We start from the raw sequence: 23951 nt of genomic DNA, 5'->3' as shown, positions 1-23951 counted from the left end.
ATCATTAGCTTACTTTTTTCTTTACTGCATTATCACCCAAGCAATCTCAACTTATCCGATATACCAGTCATTTCTTGTAGTGTATTTGTGTCTTCAGAAATTACTTTTGCTTGAGGGAACTACTTTAACTTTCCATCAGTTGTCACTTCATATACAGTGACTGTATATGAATCTATGACTTGTGCTGTAAAGAACTTTGCGTGGTTGTTAAGACGAGACAGTGTGGTCCATTTACCGCTGTCTTTCTGCCTTGCATGAGTGACTGTGTTACTACTTTGGCTGCTTGTCTGTACTTGTTATACAGTTTTGTTGATATGAATTCATTTTGATGATATATTTGATCCAACTCTTGTTTTGTCTGATTTGCGTTCAGAGTTTTTGAGTTATCCTGAGTCGTTTTCACACTTTCACTTTGTTTCTGTTTACTGCAGAGCTGTGCACATACTGTACATGTAAAGAACTGGGTATAGGATAGAATGGAACCTACTTGACAAAAGCTGTGTGTTATAAGACTGAATTCTGGTGTTGTCTGACTTGAAAGAAAAAGGAGGAAGACGGGGAGAGAATGAGAACAAAGGAGACCTTGGTTGTATTTGGGTTGAAAAAAGAAAAAGCCTGGTCCTACAACAAGCAGCACAAATCAGACACAATAATAAAAGTAAAATGTGTGCACATATTTAAGGAATATACAGCGCCTAACACGAAGAAGTGAAATATAAAAACTAATGACTAATTGTCATTTGCTGGACCCATTTGTCTTCTGTCTGAAAGAAACAATCACAAAAGAAGAGAGAGAGGGAGACATTTTATTACTGCCGTGCTTAGAAAAGTAAGCAGGACAGAATATTTTATTCAGAGAACAGTAAGTGGCTTTCAAATGTTTATTTCTGTTAAGTCCACAGTGGCCTTGGCTATTAGTTATGAATTAACTGTTCAGAATGCGTCAAACACGCCTTCCCTTTATGACACCGCAGGAGGGCAGTCGAAATAGAACAGATGAACGTCCATCAAACTGCATTTTAAAAGCTTGAATGCAGGTTTGATCAAAGTGATATTTATACAGTCAGGGCTCTTTTTTGCAGCAGTTTTTTTGAGCTTGGAACAAAACATATTACCACCCAGAGCACTCGTATTAAAGAGTGAGGTTTTGAGTTCACTGTAAATCAAGTTCCTCAGAATTCAGTTATTCACTTAATACTAATACCGCACTCATTAGAGCACATACTCCTGTCGAGGCCCAGCAGCCCCCTTAATTCCAGTCAAGCTGATTTCTGATCCTGATCTGCACCAAAATTTGATGGTCTCATTCCTGAACCACGTAACATCCTCCCACCATTTTCATGGAAATCTGTTCAGTTGTTTGCTCACAAGCAAACGAACTAACAAACAAATGAGGCCATTAGCATCTGATATGTCAGTTTAAAATCAGGCAGTGACCCTTTCAATCTATGGTTTTGTTCTATAGAGTCGGCTCTATAGACCGGTGCTTCTCAGAACTATAGCTTAGAATGCATTAAGTGTGTGTGTGAGTGTGTGTGCGTGCGTGTGCATGCGTGTGCATGCTCAGTGAGTCTGTGTATTATGTATCTGCATCATTCTGTGCCTCAGTGTATTTCTGTCTGTCGAGTTCAGTGAGTGGCCCACTGGGTGCAGACAATCCTAGCTTTGTGTGTATGTCAAGCTGTCATGCTGTGTACTGTATTGAATGGGCTCTGGGGAGCGAGGCGTGTGAAAATCCCACCCTTGCCCACCTAGAGACTGTAAGTTGTGTGCATGTGTGTGTGCATGCACATACAAGAGAAAGGCAGAGAGAAAGAGTGTTTGCGTGGGTGGGTGGGTATGTTCATGTGTGTAGGATGGGAAGTGGTGGGTGAAGGAGGACACTCCACACTGAAACAACCACTCTCTGTGTTGGACAGTACAGAGCGATTCTTTATTGTTCTTTTATTTCATTAACTGTGGAACCTAATGACCTGACAAATGACCCCCAGCAGAGGCCGCTCTGTTGACTCGGCTTCAGCACCATGTTGCTGCCTCTCTTTGTCTTCCTCTTTGTCCGTGTGTCCTCCTCTCTATCCCCTCGCATCAAGCTTTATAGAATATAACTGTCATTAGGCCGGTTTTATAGCAAACATTCGGACATGACATTGCCTGTAATCCGCAGCTGTAGACACATTAATCAATCACATTTAAGTTTCTCAGGTCCAAGGCCCATATGTTGTGCTGTTATGAATAGAGCCATCATTGATGTAATAAGTTTCACCAGTGTTTTTCCTGCTGTAAGTCATAGTGTCTGATGCATCTATTATTTACCCTCATTTTCAATGATTTCTGATTTGTTTATTAGAGCTGCACAGTGGTATAATGGCAAGAAGCAAGAATGTTCTTTGGTTTGAATGCCAGGGTCCTTCTGTGTGGAGTGGGTACTTTCTTCCATGGAGATTGGGACTGGGTTAATTGGAGATTTTAAATTGTTAGTTTGAATGTGAGTGAATGGTTTCTGAGGGTTTTTACCTCATTGTCAGCTGGGATTGGCCCAAACCACCTCCATGACCCTTAAAGGATAAACAAAAGTGTGAATAATGGATGTGATGGATCGAATTGTTTATTAATTATATATCTGTGTTTCATTTTTAATTTTAGATTTGTTGTGCATTGCGTTGTTCCAGGGTGTTTTGTGGATTGTTTTTGCTTGACATTCGTATTATTATTTACTATTGACTATCTGATTGAAACCAGTTTTACACCCATGTGTAGCATCACTAATGAACTGTTGTTTTCTGTTGTTTATATCAGTTGTACCTTTCAACAAGCTTGATGAAGTGATAAGAGAAAAGTGTTTCCCTTCCCACTGCTAAAGGCCCTGCACAGACACACATGTGTTCTCAATTACTGTGGCCTATTAGACCTCTCATCAGGCTAACTGACGCTAATGAGACCTGTGTAAAAAGGTGCACGAGGGAGCTGTCAATCAAGCACACTTTGTAAATGCTCATATAGTCTTGAAAAGAGGAGTAATCAGGTGACGTAGATAAACACCCCTGTGCGAAGGGACTTTACCATAAACCCTGCTGAGTCAATCATTACTCTGGTAATTTAAGATTAAATAGTGTTTTATTATTTAGCATTTTCTGCATAGTAAATACTAGAAGGGGTCTCAGTAAGGTGAATATCTCTACCAAGGCCCAACCCTCCACTTAAATTCAATAGAACCGCACCAAATTGCTGATTTTTATTTTTCATGAAGATTCATGCATTATTTTCTGGGAAATCTTTCAAAATGTCTCTCAAGCATTTCTCCGTCCTTCCACCAATTTTTGTGGAAATCCGCTCAGTAGTTTTTGCATAATCCTACAAGCAAACAAACCAATGCCAAACATAACCTTGGCGGCGGTAATAAGCTGTCAAGCAACCAAAAAAGCCACAGTATTACATTTGTATTTGTTACGTAGCATGGAAATCAGACAGTAGACGTTAATGCTATGTTGGCAGAATTGGAAGAACAGGGAAAAAAAATGCTCCTTATTCAAACTTAAGAGTATCAACGCATTATTTCAACGTGGTTAGCTCTGGTGCTAATCTTGTAGCCGATAAACAGATGAACAGTAGCTTTATTTGTTCTATTAAGTCTTTGACACCAGATGAGAACAAGGCTGACGGGACCATTTTTTCCCACTTGGTAACATTTTCGAAGCATAAACTATGTCTCTCAGGGGACACTTTTGCGAGGCTCGTCTCTCTAGCTACTTTGTAAAAATGACTGTAAATAGCTCAGGTGCCCATAATAGAGAATTCCTTCCACGTCATGGGTGAGATAATGTGACAGCTGAGTGACATGTTTTGGTAAACAGTCCCTCACCTTCTGAATGCTCTACTGCTGATAGATTGTGTGCCACAGGCCACATGCCGCATGCAAACATTTTAGCTCTATTAATAATAATTCTGTCCTAAGTCAACTTGGAGTTTTTCCAGAACGGAGGCCTGTTTTTGAGAGACAAAAATTAATTACTTTAACAGACAGGAACCCGGCGGTGTTACTGATTTCATAACTAAAACAGGCTTCTTTCTTCTTAAGTCTCCCTGACTTCCTGTCTTACAGTGATTAATATGTGAATAGATTTCTCACATGTGGATCATCATCAGTGAGCGTCGCAGTGAGTCTTGCATGCGAAAACTCAAGAGGCGGATGTGGAAGCGGTATGAATAAGCTTCTGCTGGAAGCCTATTCGTGTTCCCATTGTCTGTAACCACAACACAGGATGTGGTGGATTCTGATTGGGACGGTACACACATGCAAACAAATAATGAACAAACACACAGACTCAGAGTGCATGAACAGGACATTGGTGACCTCAACCCTGAGAGACTAAACCAATAGGCAAAATAGCCGTTGACCTATTCAGCCCACCACCAAGGAAGTTATTTGTTTAGCCCTGGTGGCTTCCTCCTCCTGCTGTCAAGCACCATAATTGTTGAATGAGAGTTTGCAGCACATTTTGATTGTTCAGGGTGTCTCGTACATTTAATGTCTTAAATAAAGTTGTTTGTTTAGCAAATGTGTAATGTCCTCCTGTGCCTGTGTTACTGCACCCATTAACCATGTAGGCAGTGTCCTTTCATCTGAAGTTTGCAGTTAGCATTGTGTTCCTCCAAGAAGCTTGTCCTAGACTTGACTATTGGTGAAAAACCTCTCCTCTTCTTTCTGTCTGCTTCTCTTCCTTCCACCATCCCTCCATCTGTCTGCCGTCTCTGTTTGTGTGTTGGTTAGTGGCCTTGCCTCTTGGAGCATGTAGACATATGCCCTGTTGTTCCTCTAATTGGTTCTCTGTATTCATGTGGGGATGCAGACAGAGGCAAGGAGACTTCAGGCAAAGCTGAGTCTTAATAAATGTCAGTCCACAGCCGGGTTACGGATAGACAGCTCACTGATGGGCTGTTTATAACAAGGTGCCACTTAATGCAGGGGGAGACGGGAGCTGAGGCAAATTATAGAGATTAAGTGAGGGATTATTTCAGAGGGCGATGTATCTTGCCAACGAGAGAAGATGAGAGAGGGACTGGGAAACACGATTTCCTCAGCAGGTAGAGGGAGACAGGGGAAGACCTCCTCTCATGCCCATTCATTCATAGCCTGAGGGGAATGATTGTTGAAACAGCAAGGTGTGTGTGTGTGTTTGGAGGTAACAGACCGGTAGTAATGTGTCTAGGTGTGCATAGACAAACTTGTGATTTATGTGCTTTTGTGCAATGTTTCCCAACTGGCTGTAGTTGCCAAACTAGTAAACTAGTAAATTTAATAATGTGTCGGGTGAACATATTAACATCACAGGTTGTAACTGAGAATGCACGAAAAATTGTTAGCAAGTAAGAAGAGCAGGCACATAATTGAAATCGTTAGCGAAGGCTAACAATTAACAATTCAAATTTAACTAAGGAGTTTAGTAACTGATAGAAATAAACAGTTGAAGTGATGACTTACAGTTATCAAACTAAGGTGGGTAGCTAATCACAGCATATTGATAAAATAACAAATAAATAAATAAATAAGGTAATCCTTTATTGATCCCACTTTTGACCTCAATTATTCAGTATCGTCCACCTCTTGGTTTTGGGTCAACTCATGCATCACTCTACACTTGTACACGTTTCTGAAGCCACGTACTCTGCTGACACTTAATCTCCTTAAAATATATAAGGCTTCATACGGTTAAAGCAGTAAAGTAGTCTGCATTGATTTATATTGATCCTGAGCAGCCTATGTTGTCCACAGCTGCTTTGTAATGTATGGAAAAGCCTCTTCAGGTCATAAATTCCCTGCAGCCATGTGAAGGCAGCAGGACACTTACTGTGTATTAATTAATCTGCACACTGTGCTCTTTTCTCCTGTGTGTCATGAAAACTCCTTTCCAACTTTGTTTGCAGTTTTTGAGTGAAAATGCCTTAAGCTATTAATACTGTTGCATCAGATATATATTATATATATTACATATGTGAGTAAAAGTAAGACTGAAAAGCTTTATATGGATATGATCATAAACGGCTTCAGGAATAGTAATTAAACAGTTGAAATGACCCAACATGTCAAATAGCTGGATCGAAATAATGAATAAAGATTAAATAGTTTGCTAAAAGTAATGGCTTCTAGTTAAACTAAAGTAATTGATAAATGTGTAAGTAAGATGTCGACAGACTTGACCATAAGCTAAACATCATCAATATAACTGTTGATTCTGTTGTATGATTAGTGTTAAATAACATTTAAAGATACTGATGAGACCTGATGTGTAAGTGAATATTCACACACATGCTTTTCTTTAGTTTTTTGTTTTGATGTGTGTATTCTTGACCGTGTGTCATGAAACCTCCCTTTTGACAGTGATTATAGGGTGTGTGTTTTTGCATTTGCAGACCTTTGAACCCATGCATGCTAATGTGCCCATGCGTGTACAGTATACGCGCAGTGTGTGTGTTTGTGTGTGTTACTCTTGGCATGATTTCTGGAATGCATCCTGTCAGGCCTACAGCCGGTGTCCTCCTCCCGGCTCCTGTCTCAGCACAAAACAAATCAAAATCCCTGTTTTGTTTCTGGTTTCGTCTTCCTTGTTTTTCTTTTGATTGTCTTCAAAGTTTCCACTGTCTCCCCCGGTGGAGCGGCACACACTCCACTCCTCTCTGCCATTATTTACTCCCTGCTGTTTCCAGAGTTTAGATAGAATGAGAGCATTATCAAACGTCTCATGAAAACCCGATAAAATATTCAGACTGATGGAATGTTCTAGGCCAGTTCATTCCCAGGTGTTTTCTCCAAATCATTGAAATTAGAAACATTGAGTGACATGTTGGCTCCTTTACAAACTAATGAAGGCCCCTTACATGAAGTACATGAAGACTTTTCCATCATGTCATCACTCGTATGTCATATGTCTGATCTCCTCTCCTCTCCTCTCCTCTCCTCTCCTCTTTTATATATTTGTGTGTGTTTGTGTGGGCTCTGCACATGTGTGCACATATCTAGCTCTTGCTTATTTCCGTTATAAATACCAGAGGTGATTGGCAGTTTCTAGTGTTTGGGTTTGACAGCTCTTATTTGTTGTAGTCGACAGGCTTTTAGTGAATGGCTGACGTTTTGAGGTCCAGAGTCTGTCACTGTGCGATGGCTACAGGGCGCTGTTGTGGATGTGGATACCAGTTCGTTGGTGCCTCCCTTTCAGTGTCAATGCACAGAGCATGTGTGGCGTCTACAGGCTGTTTTCTGAACGACTCTGGGATCATAGGGTCATGGGAAGATTAAACATGGTCTGCTTTTTGAACTATTGATTTTTACTTGTTGTTGTTGACAGGCTCTTTGCAGTGGTGTGTAAAGCTGCTGGCCGTAGTGTTCACTGAATGATTCCAACGGACTGACATGTAGCAGAGGGATATTGAGGATGGGTTGATTAAAAAGAAAATAAACTTCAGGGCCAGTTGTTCATTGTTATAAACATACTGTACTGTAAGGGATGAGAAGTTGTTCAGCTTCTCTGCTTAACTTAGTGATAAATGTCAAAGGATCCAGACTCTCCATTATTTAGTGTAAGAAGATAATATAGTATTTATTACCACCTTTAGCTCCACAGACAACAAAAGGTCACTTTCTCTTTTCTGGAAAACTCTATCTGTTACTTATGCTCTCTCCACCTACATTTAAAGTTAAATGCTGTAAGTTCATTTCTGTTCTCTGGGAGGTTGCAAAACATTCTGGGAAATACCAGAATAATTTCAGCTCAAGCTCCATTTGGCTCTTCAGGGGCTTTTGATGATATCACATGATCTGTATCAGCAGATGAAGTTTGCCAGGTTTTCCATTTCATTTTTTTCCTTTGGTATGATTGGGTTAATTGGACCTTCAGGGAGGTAAAGGGAACATTGGTATAATCTGAAAGGTATTAATATCAAAGTGTGGTAAGTTCTACGAGATGTTCTACTTACATCCCTTACTTAGAAAGTAAGATAAATCTAACACAGTGGAAAAATTAAAAACACGTTTAATATCAGTATCACTTGCAAATGAATCACAAATTGCACAAAATCCTCTCCAAATGCTGTAAGGTACTGTACATACACACACTCATCATAGCCTGGGAGCTAACTGGCTGAGGGAATACCCAGCTGCATGCCTGAGTATGAGAAATGCTGCTTCTAATAGATCGTGACATTTTGAATGTTTTGGGGGTCATAATGTAAATACCTTATTATACTAAACCCTTCTTGTTTTAAAAGTGTACTTAGAGACACATTGGATATACTACATTAGGTTTGGTCAGTGTGAGTAGATTAGTCAAGCTTGGTATAATTCTGAGACCAATTTCATATCAGTTCTTTCCTCAGCTGAACCTTTAACCTCTCTTCAATTCCTCCATCTGCTTTCCCCCTCGACAGTGAGTCATGTGGCTACAAACTCGGCTCACCTCAGCAGTGCTGATGAGGTACAGACAGATGGACGGAAACACAACATCAAAAGATGCAGCAGCACACATGTAGCACTGAATCAGAAAACAAAAATCTTTATTGAAGAGTTGAAAGTGTGTGTTGTGACAGCACAGCAAAGAGTGCCAGCAATAACTCCGTGTCTCAATGAGTTGTTCCTTTTACATGAGTGACAGATGTGTGGTTTCCCATCATTGTAAGCTTAACTCAAATCATAACAAATATATTCATCTCACTTCATTTCTGATTAAAAAAGATAACATAGCGAAGTTGAGAGCCCAGTTTACTTCCCCGTTTGTGAGAAACATCACCTGGTGTCTTCATGCCAGTTTTATTTCTGCCATCACCCGAGTGCTCGCTCAGTGACACCCCACTTCGCGTCCTCGTAAAATAATCATAAACTTTATTTTATTGACCATTTTTTATGTCGCACTTTTCAAAACAGCAGTTACAAAGTGCTACACAGTTATTAAAACAAAATGCATAAAAGTACACAGCATGAAAATGGCATATGAAATGAAAATGGGTACTCAACAATAAAAACAGTATAATGACCAAAAACTAATTATCAAAGCAACAAACTTGGCAACTTGTACAAGTGGCTTTTTAAAAGATCTAAAAGTGGTTTAGACTCTGAGAGTGAGGGGGAAGCTATCCATGTTGGAGCTAAAAAGACAAAAGCGCTGTCCCCCATCTCAGTTTTGAGACCGGTTCAACACTTAAGAGGAGTCGGACCGACCATGATGAATCATGCTGCAGAGTATAGTGTTAAAAGTTTAGCTCTGAAACCTGCCATGCGGGGCTTAAACTGAAATCTTAGTAAATAGAACTCCTGCTGATCGTCCTACACTAAGATGGCACAAAGCACAGAAAGCTCAGGCAGCCTGAGAAGCTTGTGAATGTAGGACGGCACAAAGACGGAGAGGAGGACAGACTGACAGACATGCGTGTAATGTAAGCTAACTGACAGACACATCTACTGTGGTTGCTTTAAGCTGAACAACAGACACAGAAGAGTTCAAGCATGCAGACAAATTGATAAACCAGATCAGCCACTTTTGTAAAGATGTGTGTACCCATGGCAACATAAGAGCGTACCAGCAAGGGTTGCAGATTTTGTTTCAATTAAGATGTGTCGTGATGCCAATGAAACAAAGACGAGTGTGTGTGTGTGTGTGTGTGTGTGTGTGTGTGTGTTGCTTGTGGGTGTGTTTGTGTGTAGATTGCATTAAAGCAGCCAAGACGGGGAGGGTGTAATTGTTATGAGTGTGTATTGAGAGTAGGAGAGGATAAAGGGTTTGCCAAAATCTAGCATCTCAGCCTCTTGTGCATTTCACCTCTTCTTTCTGTCTCTCTGTCTTTCACTGTCAAGATTTCTCCATCAAGGGAAGTCAACGATCAGGCAGCGACGAGGAGCTCCATTCGGACAAACTCAATAAGACTTATAAAGTGACACAGAGCCTTTCATGTTCTCTCTCTGTGGAGCACTTGAGCTTGTAAAATTACAGTCACCCTCTCTTTGATGCTGATTTAATACAGCGCTGCTCTGGTGTCATTTTGACAGAAGCAGAAAACACAGGATGATACACCCAAACCTGTGTCTAGTATTTATTTATTTAAGGTGAGCAGGGGATTAACTGCATCTCAGTCTGACAGCTCACATTTGAAATGTTTATTACAGCAGCAGAACATAGTCAATAGAGTTTGACATCTAGCCTCCGACCCCATCACTCCCTCAGATATGATTACATAGAGTTAATGAGGAGTGATGTGTTAATATCTTGGGCCCCCTGTTGGAACCTGCAGGTGGATGCTTGGGGGGTGGGGTGGGTGGAGGGGCTTAATCGACAGGCATGATACTGACGCAGGGCGGCAGAGGCATTACAAGAAAAGGGAGCGATAAGAAATGTTTGGAGCTTGAATACAATGACACATTTGGAGAGTCACATGAGAACAGCAGTGTAGTTGAATTTTAATTGAACTTTAAATACTCTGAACTGCCAGAATTCAGTGGATTCAATGCATCTGTTGAAACCTTTATGCCATTTGTGACCCAAGGTGGGTTTTAGGCCCAATTAATGCTTTTGAGTCGAAGCTACACCGTAGGTACGGATGTAGCCTTCGCATGGGGCCAATCATTCCTAGTTGTGCGTAGGTGTGTGTGTGAGTCACGCTGCAATTAAACTGCCGAAATGCTAGTGGCGGTAGAGTTTCTATGATGATGTTGAGTGTCTTCCGGGTTCTGGTCCATTTATTCACAAATTCTCTGGCGTCTCTGTTTCAGAACGGCGAGTGTTACTAAGCGGATCGTGTTGAGTTGGAGCTGATAGATTACTTACTACTGTGACGAAGAATCATTCCTTCAACTCAATTCAAAAATGTCGGCGAGTCTCACGGAAATACGTTGCTAACAAGTGGACAACCACAGCTCTTGCTGTCTGTATCGCAGACGTACGTAGTTACATTTTTGGCAAGGTGCGGGTCAGGGTACGATATAGGGCTCTGTGTTGGGTACACCTCTACGTAGCTTCCGCAGAGAAGCATGAGGGCTAGAATCTAGATCTGTTTTCTTTCTTGTATTTTACAGATATCTTGTTTTTTTCTGCATATTAAGGCAAAACGTGAAGGAGACATCATTTCTGTGTCAAATAACAAACTCCAGGTAAAAGATCTCCACATGCTGCACCTATAGGCAGCACTGAGGAAACACATTTGTCCACCACTGAGGGGACTTGGCTTTATTTCCCACCTGTGATCTTCTAGATTGGCTGAATGCTCCTACAAACAATCTTGACAGTGTTTGCAGGGTAGAAAGTTGATGAGGGTAAGTATGGCATAGTCTTTGTACCATGCGTCATACTGACATGAACCTGCCCATGCTGGGTAAGGCCGTGATCAGACTGACAATATTCTCCATTTGATGTATACCGTCTTTTCAGGCATTGCATGGGACCACTGCATGGGCACAGCAAGGGTCCTGACACTGTGGGCTTTGGTAATAACAAACATGTTGGACGTTCCTTTAAATTTACTGCAACACATCTTTTAAGCCTCTGTTATCATTGATGTGTTGGTTAATTCATTCATTCTGGACATTTTTCAAAGCACACACATCATAGTGGTTTTCTTAATGGAGGGCTATTAACAGTCTGCTTCTTCACTCCTGGACAAATGGCTTCCTCAGACTAAAAGAGGGAGTCAGCAGTGACTAGTCAAATATGATAATCTGCTACATGCAAGTAAGCAAAAACTTATTTATACAGGAACTTTCTGCACGGAATTTAAAATGTGCTTCACAGCAAGAAAAGTCAAAAGAGGGAGATATGAAAGAGGAGACAGTGAAGAGAGTAAGAATAGAAATAAGCAGAATAAAGTGCACAAACCATAAAATACATGTAAATAAATGTGTACACTTTAAAAAGTTATTCCCAAGAAATGTGCTATTTTACTTTTTTTTATTTCTTAAATAACAGGAAATTCTATTTAAAAATACAAAAAGTACACATCCTATTGCTGAATGATTGTATCTGTATTTACACAATAAACTCTGTAGAATAAGTAGAATAACTCACTAAACTGTAATTTGATGGTAATTTCAAAGTTCTTTTCACAGTATATAATAATATTTTATAATAATAAAAATGATATTAGTTTTTGAATCCTTAAGCGTTGACCTACCCTGACCTGCTCAATTCAAAGTTACAGACCAACTTGGAAACTTCTCTATCTTCCTCCAGGACACAAACTTCCACACAAGGTCACGTCGTTTGACTGTATCTCAGATGAAGATTGATTTGTGCTTGTTGTCGACACTTGAGCCTGATTTGCTTCACTTTGTGTCTGCTATGGACTTTTTTCATGCATATTTTAAGCTTGCTTCACCCAGCAGGCACTTTCACACAGACTCTAAAAAAGTGTTGTTCCATCTCTCTCTCTCTCGGCCTCTGTGAGCTTATCGACAGCTTTGTTGTTATATCAGGTTTGAAGTTAAATTTCTGGATATAAGACAGGTTCTTTGTGTCAGTGGATTCTTTTTAGTTTGAGCGTTTGAGATGCTTTAGGTTGACTTTTCTTTTCTTTCAACTCTCTTGAGTTATCACAAATGTTCATTCTTTAAGCTTTTTTTTTTCTGTCACTGTGTTTCTCCTTTCCTCCAGCTTTAACTCTGCTTCTTATTTCTATCGTTTGTCTCTTTGTATTTCTCTCCTCCCCTCTTTGTTTTTCTCAATTTCACGTGTCGTCTCCTGCTCACGCTCCCTTTACTCATTCCTACTCTGCCTTTCTCTGCTTTAAATGCTGAGAAGTAAGAAATGCAGTTTTGTGAAGCACTCAGCGGAAAAAAATATGTCACTGCTTTGACAAATGTTTAAAATCCAAACTTTGCTTTATTGCGCTGAAGCAAATAATTGATGAAAAGTGCCTTTTTGCATCCACAAAGATCCGTTCACACAGTTTCTTGTGGTATGAGAATACCACAGTGCGATGCTGCACACCCTGGTCTTACATAAACTGACATTACTGACACCTGTAGCCACATGATGGGAGAAGAGCACTGCTCGCTGAACATGTTGTTTTGTTATCAATCGGAATACAGAGAGTGGTTCGCTCAAAAACAGAAAAACCTCTGAAAGCTTATAAAAGTGGTCTCCTGTAAACATCAGTGCTGCAGTTACAGGTTGTTAATCTATGACACCAGATGTTTCTGTCTGAGCTTCAGGGAGAGTGCACATGTTCAGGCTCACACCACTTTACGTGAAGGGTAGTTCATTATACTGCAGCTTTGCCTCGTAGTCTTGGCTGTTTCTAGTATCAAGCTGTTCAGTGCAGTGAAACTTCTGAGATCTGGTAAAGTGGGAATGTCCACACAAAGTTCAATGGGGCAAAACCGTAGACTGTATATATGTCTTAGTCCGAAAATGTAGCTTAATTACTCTGGATACAGATGCTGCCTTCTTGGGCTTTTGACATCATTCAGATCCAGAGTCAGTAGTGATGGAGGTGTGGAGCTGCGATGTCCTGCTGACACACAGGCTCGACCGATCTCCAGTCAGTCTCTCTTATTACTTCTAAGTAATGAACATTAGCATATTCAGGGAATTATATAAGTGAGCTTGTTGGAAGGTTACATACTAACTGTACCAAGAGCTGCAACGAACTATGGTTCCATAATCTAGAATTGACAGATGTTTGAAAGATGGATTTATTTAACCAGTTTATTTTGTAAGTTTATTCTCTCTCTTCGTTGGATCCCCCTCAGTGTGCAGCCTATGTTGTAATACTATAGCTACTGTAGTTGAACATATGGAACATCACATGCAAGTGAATAAAAGATTATCTTCATGGTTTAATCCAGTTTTCTGTAGCCTGACAGAGGATTTTGGTGGATGGATAAGAAGTGTTATGAACGTGCGTATGTCTGTCTGTGTGTGTGTGTGTGTGTGTGTGTGTATGTTTGTGTGTGTGTGTGTGTGTGTGTGCATTGGTAGTATAGAGCTGTGATGATGAGGATGATGCATCCTATCCCCATTAGTGTTAGCCCAGATCTGTCAGAGCCTTGTTGGGTTACTGCCTGGCAAAATCTCAACCCTGAGGAACAATGGGATGGGCCAAACACACACACACACAAACACACACACACACACTTGTGCTTATGTTCCCAAGACGAAACACTGTTTTTCTTTCTGATACACTCACACACACACCCAGCAGTGCCTGGAAATTCTCCTCAAACACACTGTCAGTTTAACATTCAAGCCCAAACACACATCATAACACTTTCATCCTCTACCGCTGTGGAGCAGTTTGATTTGTCGTCATCACTTTATTCTCACTTAGCTTTGATCGACAACATAGCTCACAGATTGAAGCTGATTCTTCAGTTGACCCCTGTCTCACTTTTGTCTGGTCGGCGGACAAGTGTTCAGCTCACCACCTGGTTTCTCTTCATTGCTGTAGCAGTGTTTGTCACGATGGAGATCAGACGACCACGGCGTGGTGTGTGACCCATAAATCAGATCAGAGGTGTTGGTAACATTCATTATTCAACCAACAACTTTAATGTACAAGTCTTTATTTCTGATCACTTGATACCAGCTCTTAAATAAGTTGTTTTATTACCTGTTTTGCAGAAACAGTCCTTGCAGCACTTTTTCTTCTGCTGCAGCTAAATTCAAGGCTGCCCTACTTCTCCTTGTGCCGTGGAGTCGCAGCTTTGACAAGAGATAACATTTTCCCTCTGTGCGCTCCTCCTATATTGACTTTTAACGTTGCTTCTAATTATTATCTCTGTTATTAATTTGCCGTGACACATGACCTCCTTCCACCCACCCACCCACGCATCCAACCAGCCAACCAGTTCGCTTCAAGCCCCGAAGCCACATTTTAGTCTCCAAGCGCCAAACTGCAGGGAGGAGAGCTGCAGAGGCGACAGTATACATACGACTCGCAGCAGAGATTTCTTTTTTTCTTTGTTTTTGTCTGTCTTTATATCCGTCATACATTCACTGTTTCAACCTTTTCCTCTCGCCTCGTTCTGCCCTCCTCCTCCTCGGTTCCAGGAGTTCAGCACTGTTATCAACTGTCACTTCCTGTCCTTATTCTGTGCTTAGCATTTCACATATTATACCTATTTGCTCAATGATGGGTGTTGATAAAGTGGATCGCCATTATGCCCGCTCTTGGGGTTTGGCTTTTTGATCTGCCTCCGTTTCTGATGGAGTGATGGTGGTGATGATAATAGTCCAGAAATGGTTGCCCTTGGTTTCTTATGTGTTTTCTGCATAACCTTGCTTTCTCTCGTTTTTCAGGACTTGAGTCTTTTCAGAGAGAGAAAAAGCACAAGGCTCCCAGGGGACTTTTATTAAAAGCACATATTGATACAGGATAAAATGTCTTACAAAAAACTGTCACTCATGTTTGTGTGACTTCACTGAAAACTGATTTAAAACTTACAAATACAGAAGCAGTGTTCAAAATAAATGATGAATAAATCTTATATCTGCTCCATTACATTAATCCCTGACTTTTGACCATGCAGTATTTGCTAAGTTTTCTTTCCTCTTTTACACATTTTGCATCAAATATAATCTCAGAAGATAAAGAGAGTTTTTAGTTTTAAATTGAACAAAGGAAAGGATACAGACGGGTAAAAATCAACAAAGCATGGCAGAGGACACAGACCACCCCCCCCAGTCACCACTTCACATCACTGCCATGGGTGACGGAGGTACCAAACTCTCACATGTAGAGGAGCCGGCTTCAGCAGGAGCTTTGTCCCTTCTGCCTTCACAGTGACGTCCTCTTCTATCTGTGGGTTGCCTCTGTTAAAATGTGTCTGTGTTGATTTTACTCGAATGGCGGTGAGAACAAATTGCCATCAGGGACTAAAAATAAAGTCTAAAAAATGTTTAATCGTTGACATTTAGCTCTATAGCTCTGGCTAATGCCACACCACTGGAAAATCACTTCTTCGCAGCTCTAAAAACAGTTCTTGCTAGTGGCTGTACAGCGCTACTGCTGTTTGGGAGCAGCGAGAAAGAAGATGCAATTTTATCTGGGTGAAACTCATATTCTTTAAAATCTCAATACAGAGATTTGAAATTTTAATATATCATCATTATTCTGTAGGACTGATGCATCTGTGCCTATGTTGTGATGTCAGTGCTGAAACATTATCGTGTTCAGCTCTACGTTCAGTGTTATTTACACGTGTGTGTGGCTACAACTGATGCAGCGACTTTTTAAAAAAATGAATCCAAACCCAAAGGAGAAAGAGAGACAAGTTTCTCTGTCATGTGTCGGCGGACAATGACTTTGCCTTCGGTGTATTTTTACTCACTCTGATGGATAACACTTAGAAGATAGTACGTACGGGCCAGAGAGCAGCAATAATTAATGAGGGTTTTTATAGAAAGCACAAGAAGCCGACAGGATACGTCTCGGTCATGACTGTTACGTGTGTGCTCTTAGAGTTTTTATCCTCTCCGCTCACATTTTTCTGGAGTTATTCTTTTTATTTGTTAGGTGACTTGTCTGACTCTCTAAATGTACCCCCCTCTCTCTCTCTCTCTCTCTCTCTCTCTCTCTCTCTCTCCAGGTTCAGGAAAATGTCTTTGTGGAGTTTAACCACCAGGAGCTGCTTGAATTCTATAACAAGGTTAGTTTCTGTAGCGTGTGTGCACGTGTGTATGTGGTGTTGCCTTTAAGTCGAATGTATATCTTCGCGTTTCTTCCATATTTCAATTCAACCTAATTAGCAGACATTCCCTGAAAAAATCCACGTGCCTGCGTAGCTCCCTCATTCTTGGATAATTACATTTTCAATGTCTGACTTTTCTTTCTTTTCATTTGTGTGTGTTTGAGTGAGTACTCTTGTTTTCCAAAGACTTAACATTTTTTCTCTTCCCTCAGCTTGAAATCGTACAAGGACAGTTGGATTCCTTGACTTGATGCCAGATTCCACACACATAACACACACACACACACACACACACACACACACACACACACACACACACACACACACACACACACACACACACACACACACACACACACACACACACAGAGGTTGTTAGTGTTGTTGCTGACAGCTATGCCAGCTGTTTGTAGCCTAGAGATTTCATTATTGCTCTAATTTATTAGAGGGAATGTCAAAATGGGTAGACATGAGTTTCTTTTCCCTTTGAGCTCCGTTCAATCAAGATCTGTGTTCGAATGTTTTTGAAACGTATGTCTTCATCAGAGAGATGTGGGAAAATCATCTTTTCCAATATAAATCCATTTCATAGTGAGATTTGTCTGTACCTTATCATTAGTAACATAATGATGAACTGATCTATAAATGTGTTGTATGAAGTTTAAGTGTGCCAATAGTCAGCGATGTTTAAAAAATGGTGTGAAAATGTTGAAACATGAATGAATTTTGTAACTCTATGAATAACATTCTAATAAAATCTGAATTGGAGATGAAATCCATCCAAGCTGTTATTTAGTGAAGGCTCATTATTTCTCATTAAGACCAACCTGGACTGTTAGTTCACCAGATGGGAGACTCAGTGGACCTCCAGAATGTGTGTGTCTGTGTTTGTGTTTGTGTGTGTGTATATGGTTGCAGGGATATGTCCTTGTTCATGCAGCTGTTCTTTTTTGTGTTTTTGTTTGTGTGTGTGTGTTTTTTTAACAGATTTAAAACTAAGTCAGATCACATTTATCCATTCTACTGTTTATCACGCTCACACAAACTCAGGGACAACGTGCAAACTCCACACAGAAAGACTTTCAGCCGTGTAGCTTCTCTGCTCTTACATGTTCTTTACATTCCCTCTGTGCTGCTTGTTGGATGGTCAGATGAATCTCTCCAGTTGTGTTTGTTGTGTCGTCTACTGTGTGTGTTGGAGACGGGACGGATTGGACACCATGCTCCTTGCTTTATGTACCTAGACATAAAAACGTAACTACACACTTAACCAATTAACAAAATCACTTCGACTTCCATCTTGTAACATGGAAGAAGTCACCACTCTCTTTACTATGGGAACCCAACATACAACAAAAAACCCCACGACTCTCTTTATTATCCTCCTATGAGATGGATGACTATACAACCTATAAGGAGACGTAAGCACCCACACAACCACAAAACACAAAATTGGACAAAAACATCACCACATAACACAGTGATAAACACACTCAAGATATAGGAAAACTACTTTCAGAGGGACTGACCTGTCTCAGAAAACCGTCCCAGTCACCGTCTGAAGCACAACTGAGTATCTTTTTTACTCCAATTGACAATTTTTGCCACCATTTCCAAACGCCTGCAGCCAGAGGGAGCGCCATGTTCCACAGCATGGAGAACAGATGGCGGGGCTGAGCAGAGATGGCCGCCTGGAAAACAAGAAGGGGGAAAAAACACACACACTGAGACTCACACTGAGATCCGGCAGAACACAGCACACCGAGAACCAGTCAGAGCGATAGGGGGAGTGTGTGTGTGTCTGTGTCTGAGTTTACGTACTTATGTCTGGTGAGCTGTGTCTCTGCGTGTACTTGTCAAAGCCACGAGCTCTGCTGTGTGTGATGAGGCAAAATAAGTTTGACCGGACACTTCCGAGGCGCAGAGTGTGTAGTTCGGGGGGGTTCTGTCCTTTTCCAGCTTAAATTAGTATCTGATGGACTTGCTATGTACCAGTATGTGGCTGCAGGGCTGATTGGCCACAGATGACAGACTCTGATAGTCGACCTCTAGGACACACAGAGGCGAGCATTAATTCAACCCAGTGTTCACGACCCCAAACTTTTTTTTTTTTACTCCATGTTAAAACGTCCATGATTGAAAACTCTCCTCTGCAGGGTCTCATGATGTATTTAGGATTAGGTAACGTTTTTAAAAGTAACACGTATCTATGACAACACCTGTGATTGAGCCAAACAGAAACCTCAGATCATGCAAACAAACTTTACCCTGATAACTGCTTCGTCATAAAAACAAACACAGTAGAATTCAGCCTAGTGACATAATAAGTCAAGTTGAAATCAATTTACTCTCCCATCCTAGGAAAATCAGTTTAGGAAATCCGGGGGGGTTACCAAATACAAGCAAACCATAACATAATAAGATTCATATCGGATGTGGTCACTTTTGTGTAAGCTCACATGGACAGGAGATGTTTCATGTGACAGCTAAGTGGTCAGATCTCTATTGAAAAGCACTTACACTACATCAGTAGGAGAACACATCTCTATTGAAAGGCACTTTGTCGCATGTCTTTGAGTCGTCATGCTCAGCTCAGCACATACATGATATTAACATCTCACTGATTGTTTATAACAGACTGTGATTGTTTCTGAGGCTGTCATGGACTTTTAATGAGGAAGTGATTTGTTCAGAGACGAGAGGGATTCAATGAAGTCCGAACATGTACTCAACTCATCAAAGCGTGGCTTGTCTCAGAGTGAGCAGTGCACTCATCGTGGAGTTTTTAAATTGTCGTGCTGCATTTGTGTCTGTGTTCACAGCGCGTCAATGCAGCCTTTTGTCTGTCTGTGTCTTGCCTGACAAAAACTATGTCCAAAAGTAAACGCAGACGTGATCGTGAGTGTCTTTCGTAACAAGATGGACAGTCAGGAGTCATGGCAACAGTACGAAGCTGCACAGATGACACCAGTTTGCTTTTATGAGGAACGACCCTTCACAACTGACGAGCTACGAGCAGCTAATAAAAAGTGAACAATGGCAGAAAGGCACTCACGATAAATCTGTTTCGCTTCAAGAACAATCTGTTTGCATGCCACAGCCTCTGATGTGTGTCTGGTCATTAAAATATTTAATACTGTGCTCTCCAGCTGAAAGTGCTGCTATAATAGGACACTTAACCCAACACAGATTTGACCTTTGTATCTCACCCGGTGCACTCGGATTGATTTAAAGCACAGCCTCTCAATCACTGCACAACACTAACACACACCACTGAATCAATCCAAGTCAAAAAAGGTCAGTGGTATTAAAACAAATCAAAGTCTTAGTTGAATTTACTTTACTTTTCCGTACTTTAAGTCTCTCCTGAAGAAGTGGAAGCAGCCACGACTCATGACATAAGCAGGTGAGTGATTGTGTTACAGGTAATGATCAGAAAATACAAGTAACACTTTCAATAAGCAAAGATTCACCTACAAGTGACGTGTAACAGCCTAAAGTGCTTTCTACAGTCAGTCGCTCATTTTCTTTCCTCCAAAACACACCATATTACCATCTTTCAATATCCAGTGACACACTCCATTCAGGTGATGTCTCTATGTGACAAATGTCTTTAGCAGCATGCCAGAAAAAAAGAAAATAAGACTGATGCCAAATAGAAGAAGAATTTACCCAGACTGCATGAGAGGCAGATGTTCTTTCTTTTCAAAAGAGCCTCCTCTACCATTAGCACTACCATTAGCATCAGAGCTCTGTCAGAGCTCCATAATGGGGCACATTCATTTTGACATCTTTTAATGGATGATGAAGATCATATTGAAACATGTGATGCTTTGGATACACAGTCCAGCTTCTTTTGATAATCCAGCTCTGCCCAGAGAGGTCTGGAAATGTGGCACTGCAGTCACAGGTAGAAATACCAAGCTTGAAATATATTTGTAATACTTGTAAGCACAGGCTTCATTTTGGGGTGTTATGTTATTTCCTTCTTGCCAATTCATGACATTTTTGAGGCATTTTGGATTTTCTGTCATCAAAGAGTATTCAATGTTTTTTTTTCTGGCAAATAGCAAAAACCTGAAGCTTAGAAGGGTCCTTTTATAATTTCTCTCATAGATATAAATTAGACACAGTTTTAAATGTGGTAAACTCATGTCAAAGGCATCAGAACATTTTGGGGTTTATTTATTTATTTATTTTTAATGTGTGAATTATGGTGTCAGAGAACTCAAAGCACTGCAAATTCAGAAAACACTTGCAAATAGAAAAATCATGTAAATTAAGAAAAAAAACTATCGATTTGACGACGCAGTTGCTGGAAAAAGTCACAACACATGCAAATAGTGGAAACGACACCGGAAATGTTTCCAGGGGACCCACAAAATCACTTTCTTTGGGTCCCCTGGAAACATTTCCGTGTCGACAAATTGATAGTGTTGTTTTTTAAATTGCAGGACATTGAGCTCTCTCTTTTCTAATATTTAAATGACATCAATACAAATGTTCTAAATCAAAAAACAGAAAGCCAACACATATAATCGGATTTATTTTATTTTATTTAAATCCTGTACTCTCCAGTTTTTAAATGATCTTTCCTCATTCATGTTTTATTCTATCATATTGTAATGTTATTATTAATGAGTGAATATTATTCATTGCTGTTTAATTGATGTCAGTAGTGATTTATACATTTTGGTCAATAAAGTTTATACTTATATAAAAAAAAACAGAGCTCTGAATCAGCCAATGACTGCAGCGCACGCGGTGAACTTTTGACCTCATGACCACTTCCTGTTAGCTTCAGCAGAGTTTTAGCATTAGCTCGTTTTTTTTTTTTTTATAACTCCTAAAAAAACGTCGTCGTGTGGAGACTCGGTGAAAAGGAGAGCGACTGTGGAGGTGAGACACCGACACCGCTTCACCGAGCAGGAGGAGACCGGAGGGAGGAGGCGAGGAGGCAGCGGAGGAACACCTGTAGCTACCGAGGAAGCTAACACGGCTGGAGACGATGCTAGCAACAGGTTAACTATCAACTCCGTGATGGCGCCATTTTGTATCAGCGCAGTTCTCTGCTGTGTGTCTGATGAAGTGTCTGAGGAGCAGCAGAAACTACCAAACTACCAGAGAACCACTGGCGTCTCCACAACCCACCGCAACTACCGGCCCGGTGTCCTGGAATGAAGGCCCGGTGGTAAGTGCCTGATGGTTTTCTTCTGGTGCTCATTAAGGATTTAAAGCTGTTGGTGGTCTCTCCCTCGTCACAGTCAGGAGGTGATGGTCTCCTGAGGGATGTCATGACATGAAATGATGGTGCCACGATTATTGTCAGAGGAAGTGTGAAGGTTTCATGGCCTCAAAGTTGTCCTGGTTATTTCAATTTTATAAAATCCTATCAGTTCCCCTGTATGACCACATTTAAACTCACCAAATCCTGATTTTCAATTTAGATCTGTAAGAAATTGTACACACTCATAGATTAGATTCCACTGAATAACCTGTTGAAAACGCCCAATGTTAAATAAAGTGGAAAAAGAAAAAATCCACCCGAGGATCCAGATCTTTAACAAGATTTAAAGCCTCTTCTTCATGTACCACCACTTCACTAACCTGTGGCGATTGGCACATTAATAGGGAAACCCTTAATGTCCGAGCATCCCCACTGAAAAGTTGAGCAACTCTTAACAGGATCATAAATAGAAAAAATATAAATTAAAGTGTTTTAAGACAGATTGTGATTGAAGGACTGAATCCACAGTCACACAGTAAGCAGATAGTGGGGATAGTATTTACCAAGCAGAGAAGTCCTGCAGTAGGATTCTTCACTGCGGATGTTGCTGTCCACTCATATTCTGAGTCTACGGATGGATTTGAGGAGTTGCTACTTCCAATCGATTATTCCCACAGCTCCACACAGATAAGAGGATGAGGTGGTGCTGGTAAGGGCCGGCTGCCCCTTGCAGGCTTGTTCGGCCAATCTGTAGAAATTGGGCTTTTTACAGAGGCCTGAGCAAATATTGCCTGTTTCGGTCAGAGGGTCAACTGAGGGGTTACATAACAGACAGCTTGAGATTAAAAAAAAAAAAGACTGTGAATCATGGAAAAGCTTCTGCAGAGGAGTCATAGAATAGAAATACAGAGCTGGACATGAGTAAAATAGATCATCTTTAATTTAACTTTTTAAAACCTCAAGATTTGGATCACTAAATCTTTGCATACACTTTTTCTCTGGATTTAATAGCATGTTATATTTTTTTCCCTTGGCCACCTGTCGTTCTTGTTGCTTTCATCTTTTCCAATGTTAATTTCCAGCAGAATGGCCACATCAAATATTTAGCGCTCCTTTCTTTGAGCTTTCCTACCGAAATGACCTGCTGCTTTCAGCTTCGAGAAATCACCTGTGGTCAGTCCCCACATAAACAACAGTTTTCCAAATGATGAGTTTTCCTTTCTGTTCTAAAACTGTATTCTGTATGTATTTCTTCCTTTTCTAAAACTCTGTTATTATCCTTGTAGAGTTTTTGTCTTGCTGCAGGGCACAGACAGAAAAAGTTATAACCCCAGTGTCTTCTCTGCTTGTTTATATGGAGGTTGCTCACTTGGATTGAATTTTCTTGCATTTCACTGAATCGAACTGGGACACCCAGCTTCCTCCTGAAACTTGCCTTCTGTTCTCACCGTGTTATGATCCTGCTAACGCTCTCCCACAACTTTCCAAATTCACTATCTTCTGTTCCCAGCCGTGGGCCCCCACTTGACCCAGCCACCTGCGGTTCCTGCACAGATAGAGACACTTACTCGCAGCTCCTTAAAGCTTCTTTTCTCCTCTGTATCTTCAGGACCAAGGTGTTCCTCTGGACAAGAAGTTATTAGAACTCTTTCTGCCTCTGTCCTCTTCAACTACACTGTCCCCTCTTTACACTGACACTCAAACTTTTAACACTGTGTTTGATGGAATTCATTAGAGACTCAAAACTCCTGACATATGAAGTTAAGTTTTGTCAAGTTTGCTGTATCGACTTGTGATGTGATTATATCAGACATCTGCCAGTATTATAAATCTATTCCAATGAACAACAGTAAATGTGTCACCAGCATTAGCCGTCTTCTCATCAAGCAGAAGCCTGCTTCTAATTTTCAGAGGCAGTTTTGCTTTCTGCTGCAGCGTGTCTGAAATTAGCCCACGGACTTGCTTGTCCATCTACAGATCAGCAGCACTCGGAGCTCAAGCATATGTACTATAGAAGTGTGATGAATGAATGTTCAGTGGAAATAAACATAGTTAAATAAT

General features: G+C 40.7%; 1 protein-coding gene across 3 annotated transcripts in view; it reads left to right on the top strand.

Annotated features, from left to right (window-relative positions):
* commd10 (COMM domain containing 10) overlaps nucleotides 1-17447 on the top strand; it is a 54940-nt gene extending 37493 nt beyond the window's left edge. Inside the window, exons 6-8 of one of the 3 annotated variants that reach the window (XM_069523546.1) lie at nucleotides 16562-16621; nucleotides 16876-16931; nucleotides 16989-17447. In XM_069523546.1, the coding sequence (XP_069379647.1) occupies nucleotides 16562-16621; nucleotides 16876-16914 (99 nt within the window). In that variant the 3' untranslated portion in view covers nucleotides 16915-16931; nucleotides 16989-17447. Of the gene's footprint in view, nucleotides 1-16561; nucleotides 16622-16875 lie in introns of all 3 variants that reach the window. The other 2 variants (XM_069523545.1, XM_069523544.1) reach the window with 2 other exon arrangements.
* Nucleotides 17448-23951: the final 6504 nt, after the last annotated feature.

Source organism: Paralichthys olivaceus, chromosome 4, assembly GCF_024713975.1.
Source record: "Paralichthys olivaceus isolate ysfri-2021 chromosome 4, ASM2471397v2, whole genome shotgun sequence".
NCBI classification, from domain to species: Eukaryota; Metazoa; Chordata; class Actinopteri; order Pleuronectiformes; family Paralichthyidae; genus Paralichthys; species Paralichthys olivaceus.
Note: the sequence above shows the minus strand (reverse complement) of the source record. Positions and strands in the feature narration are given on the sequence as shown.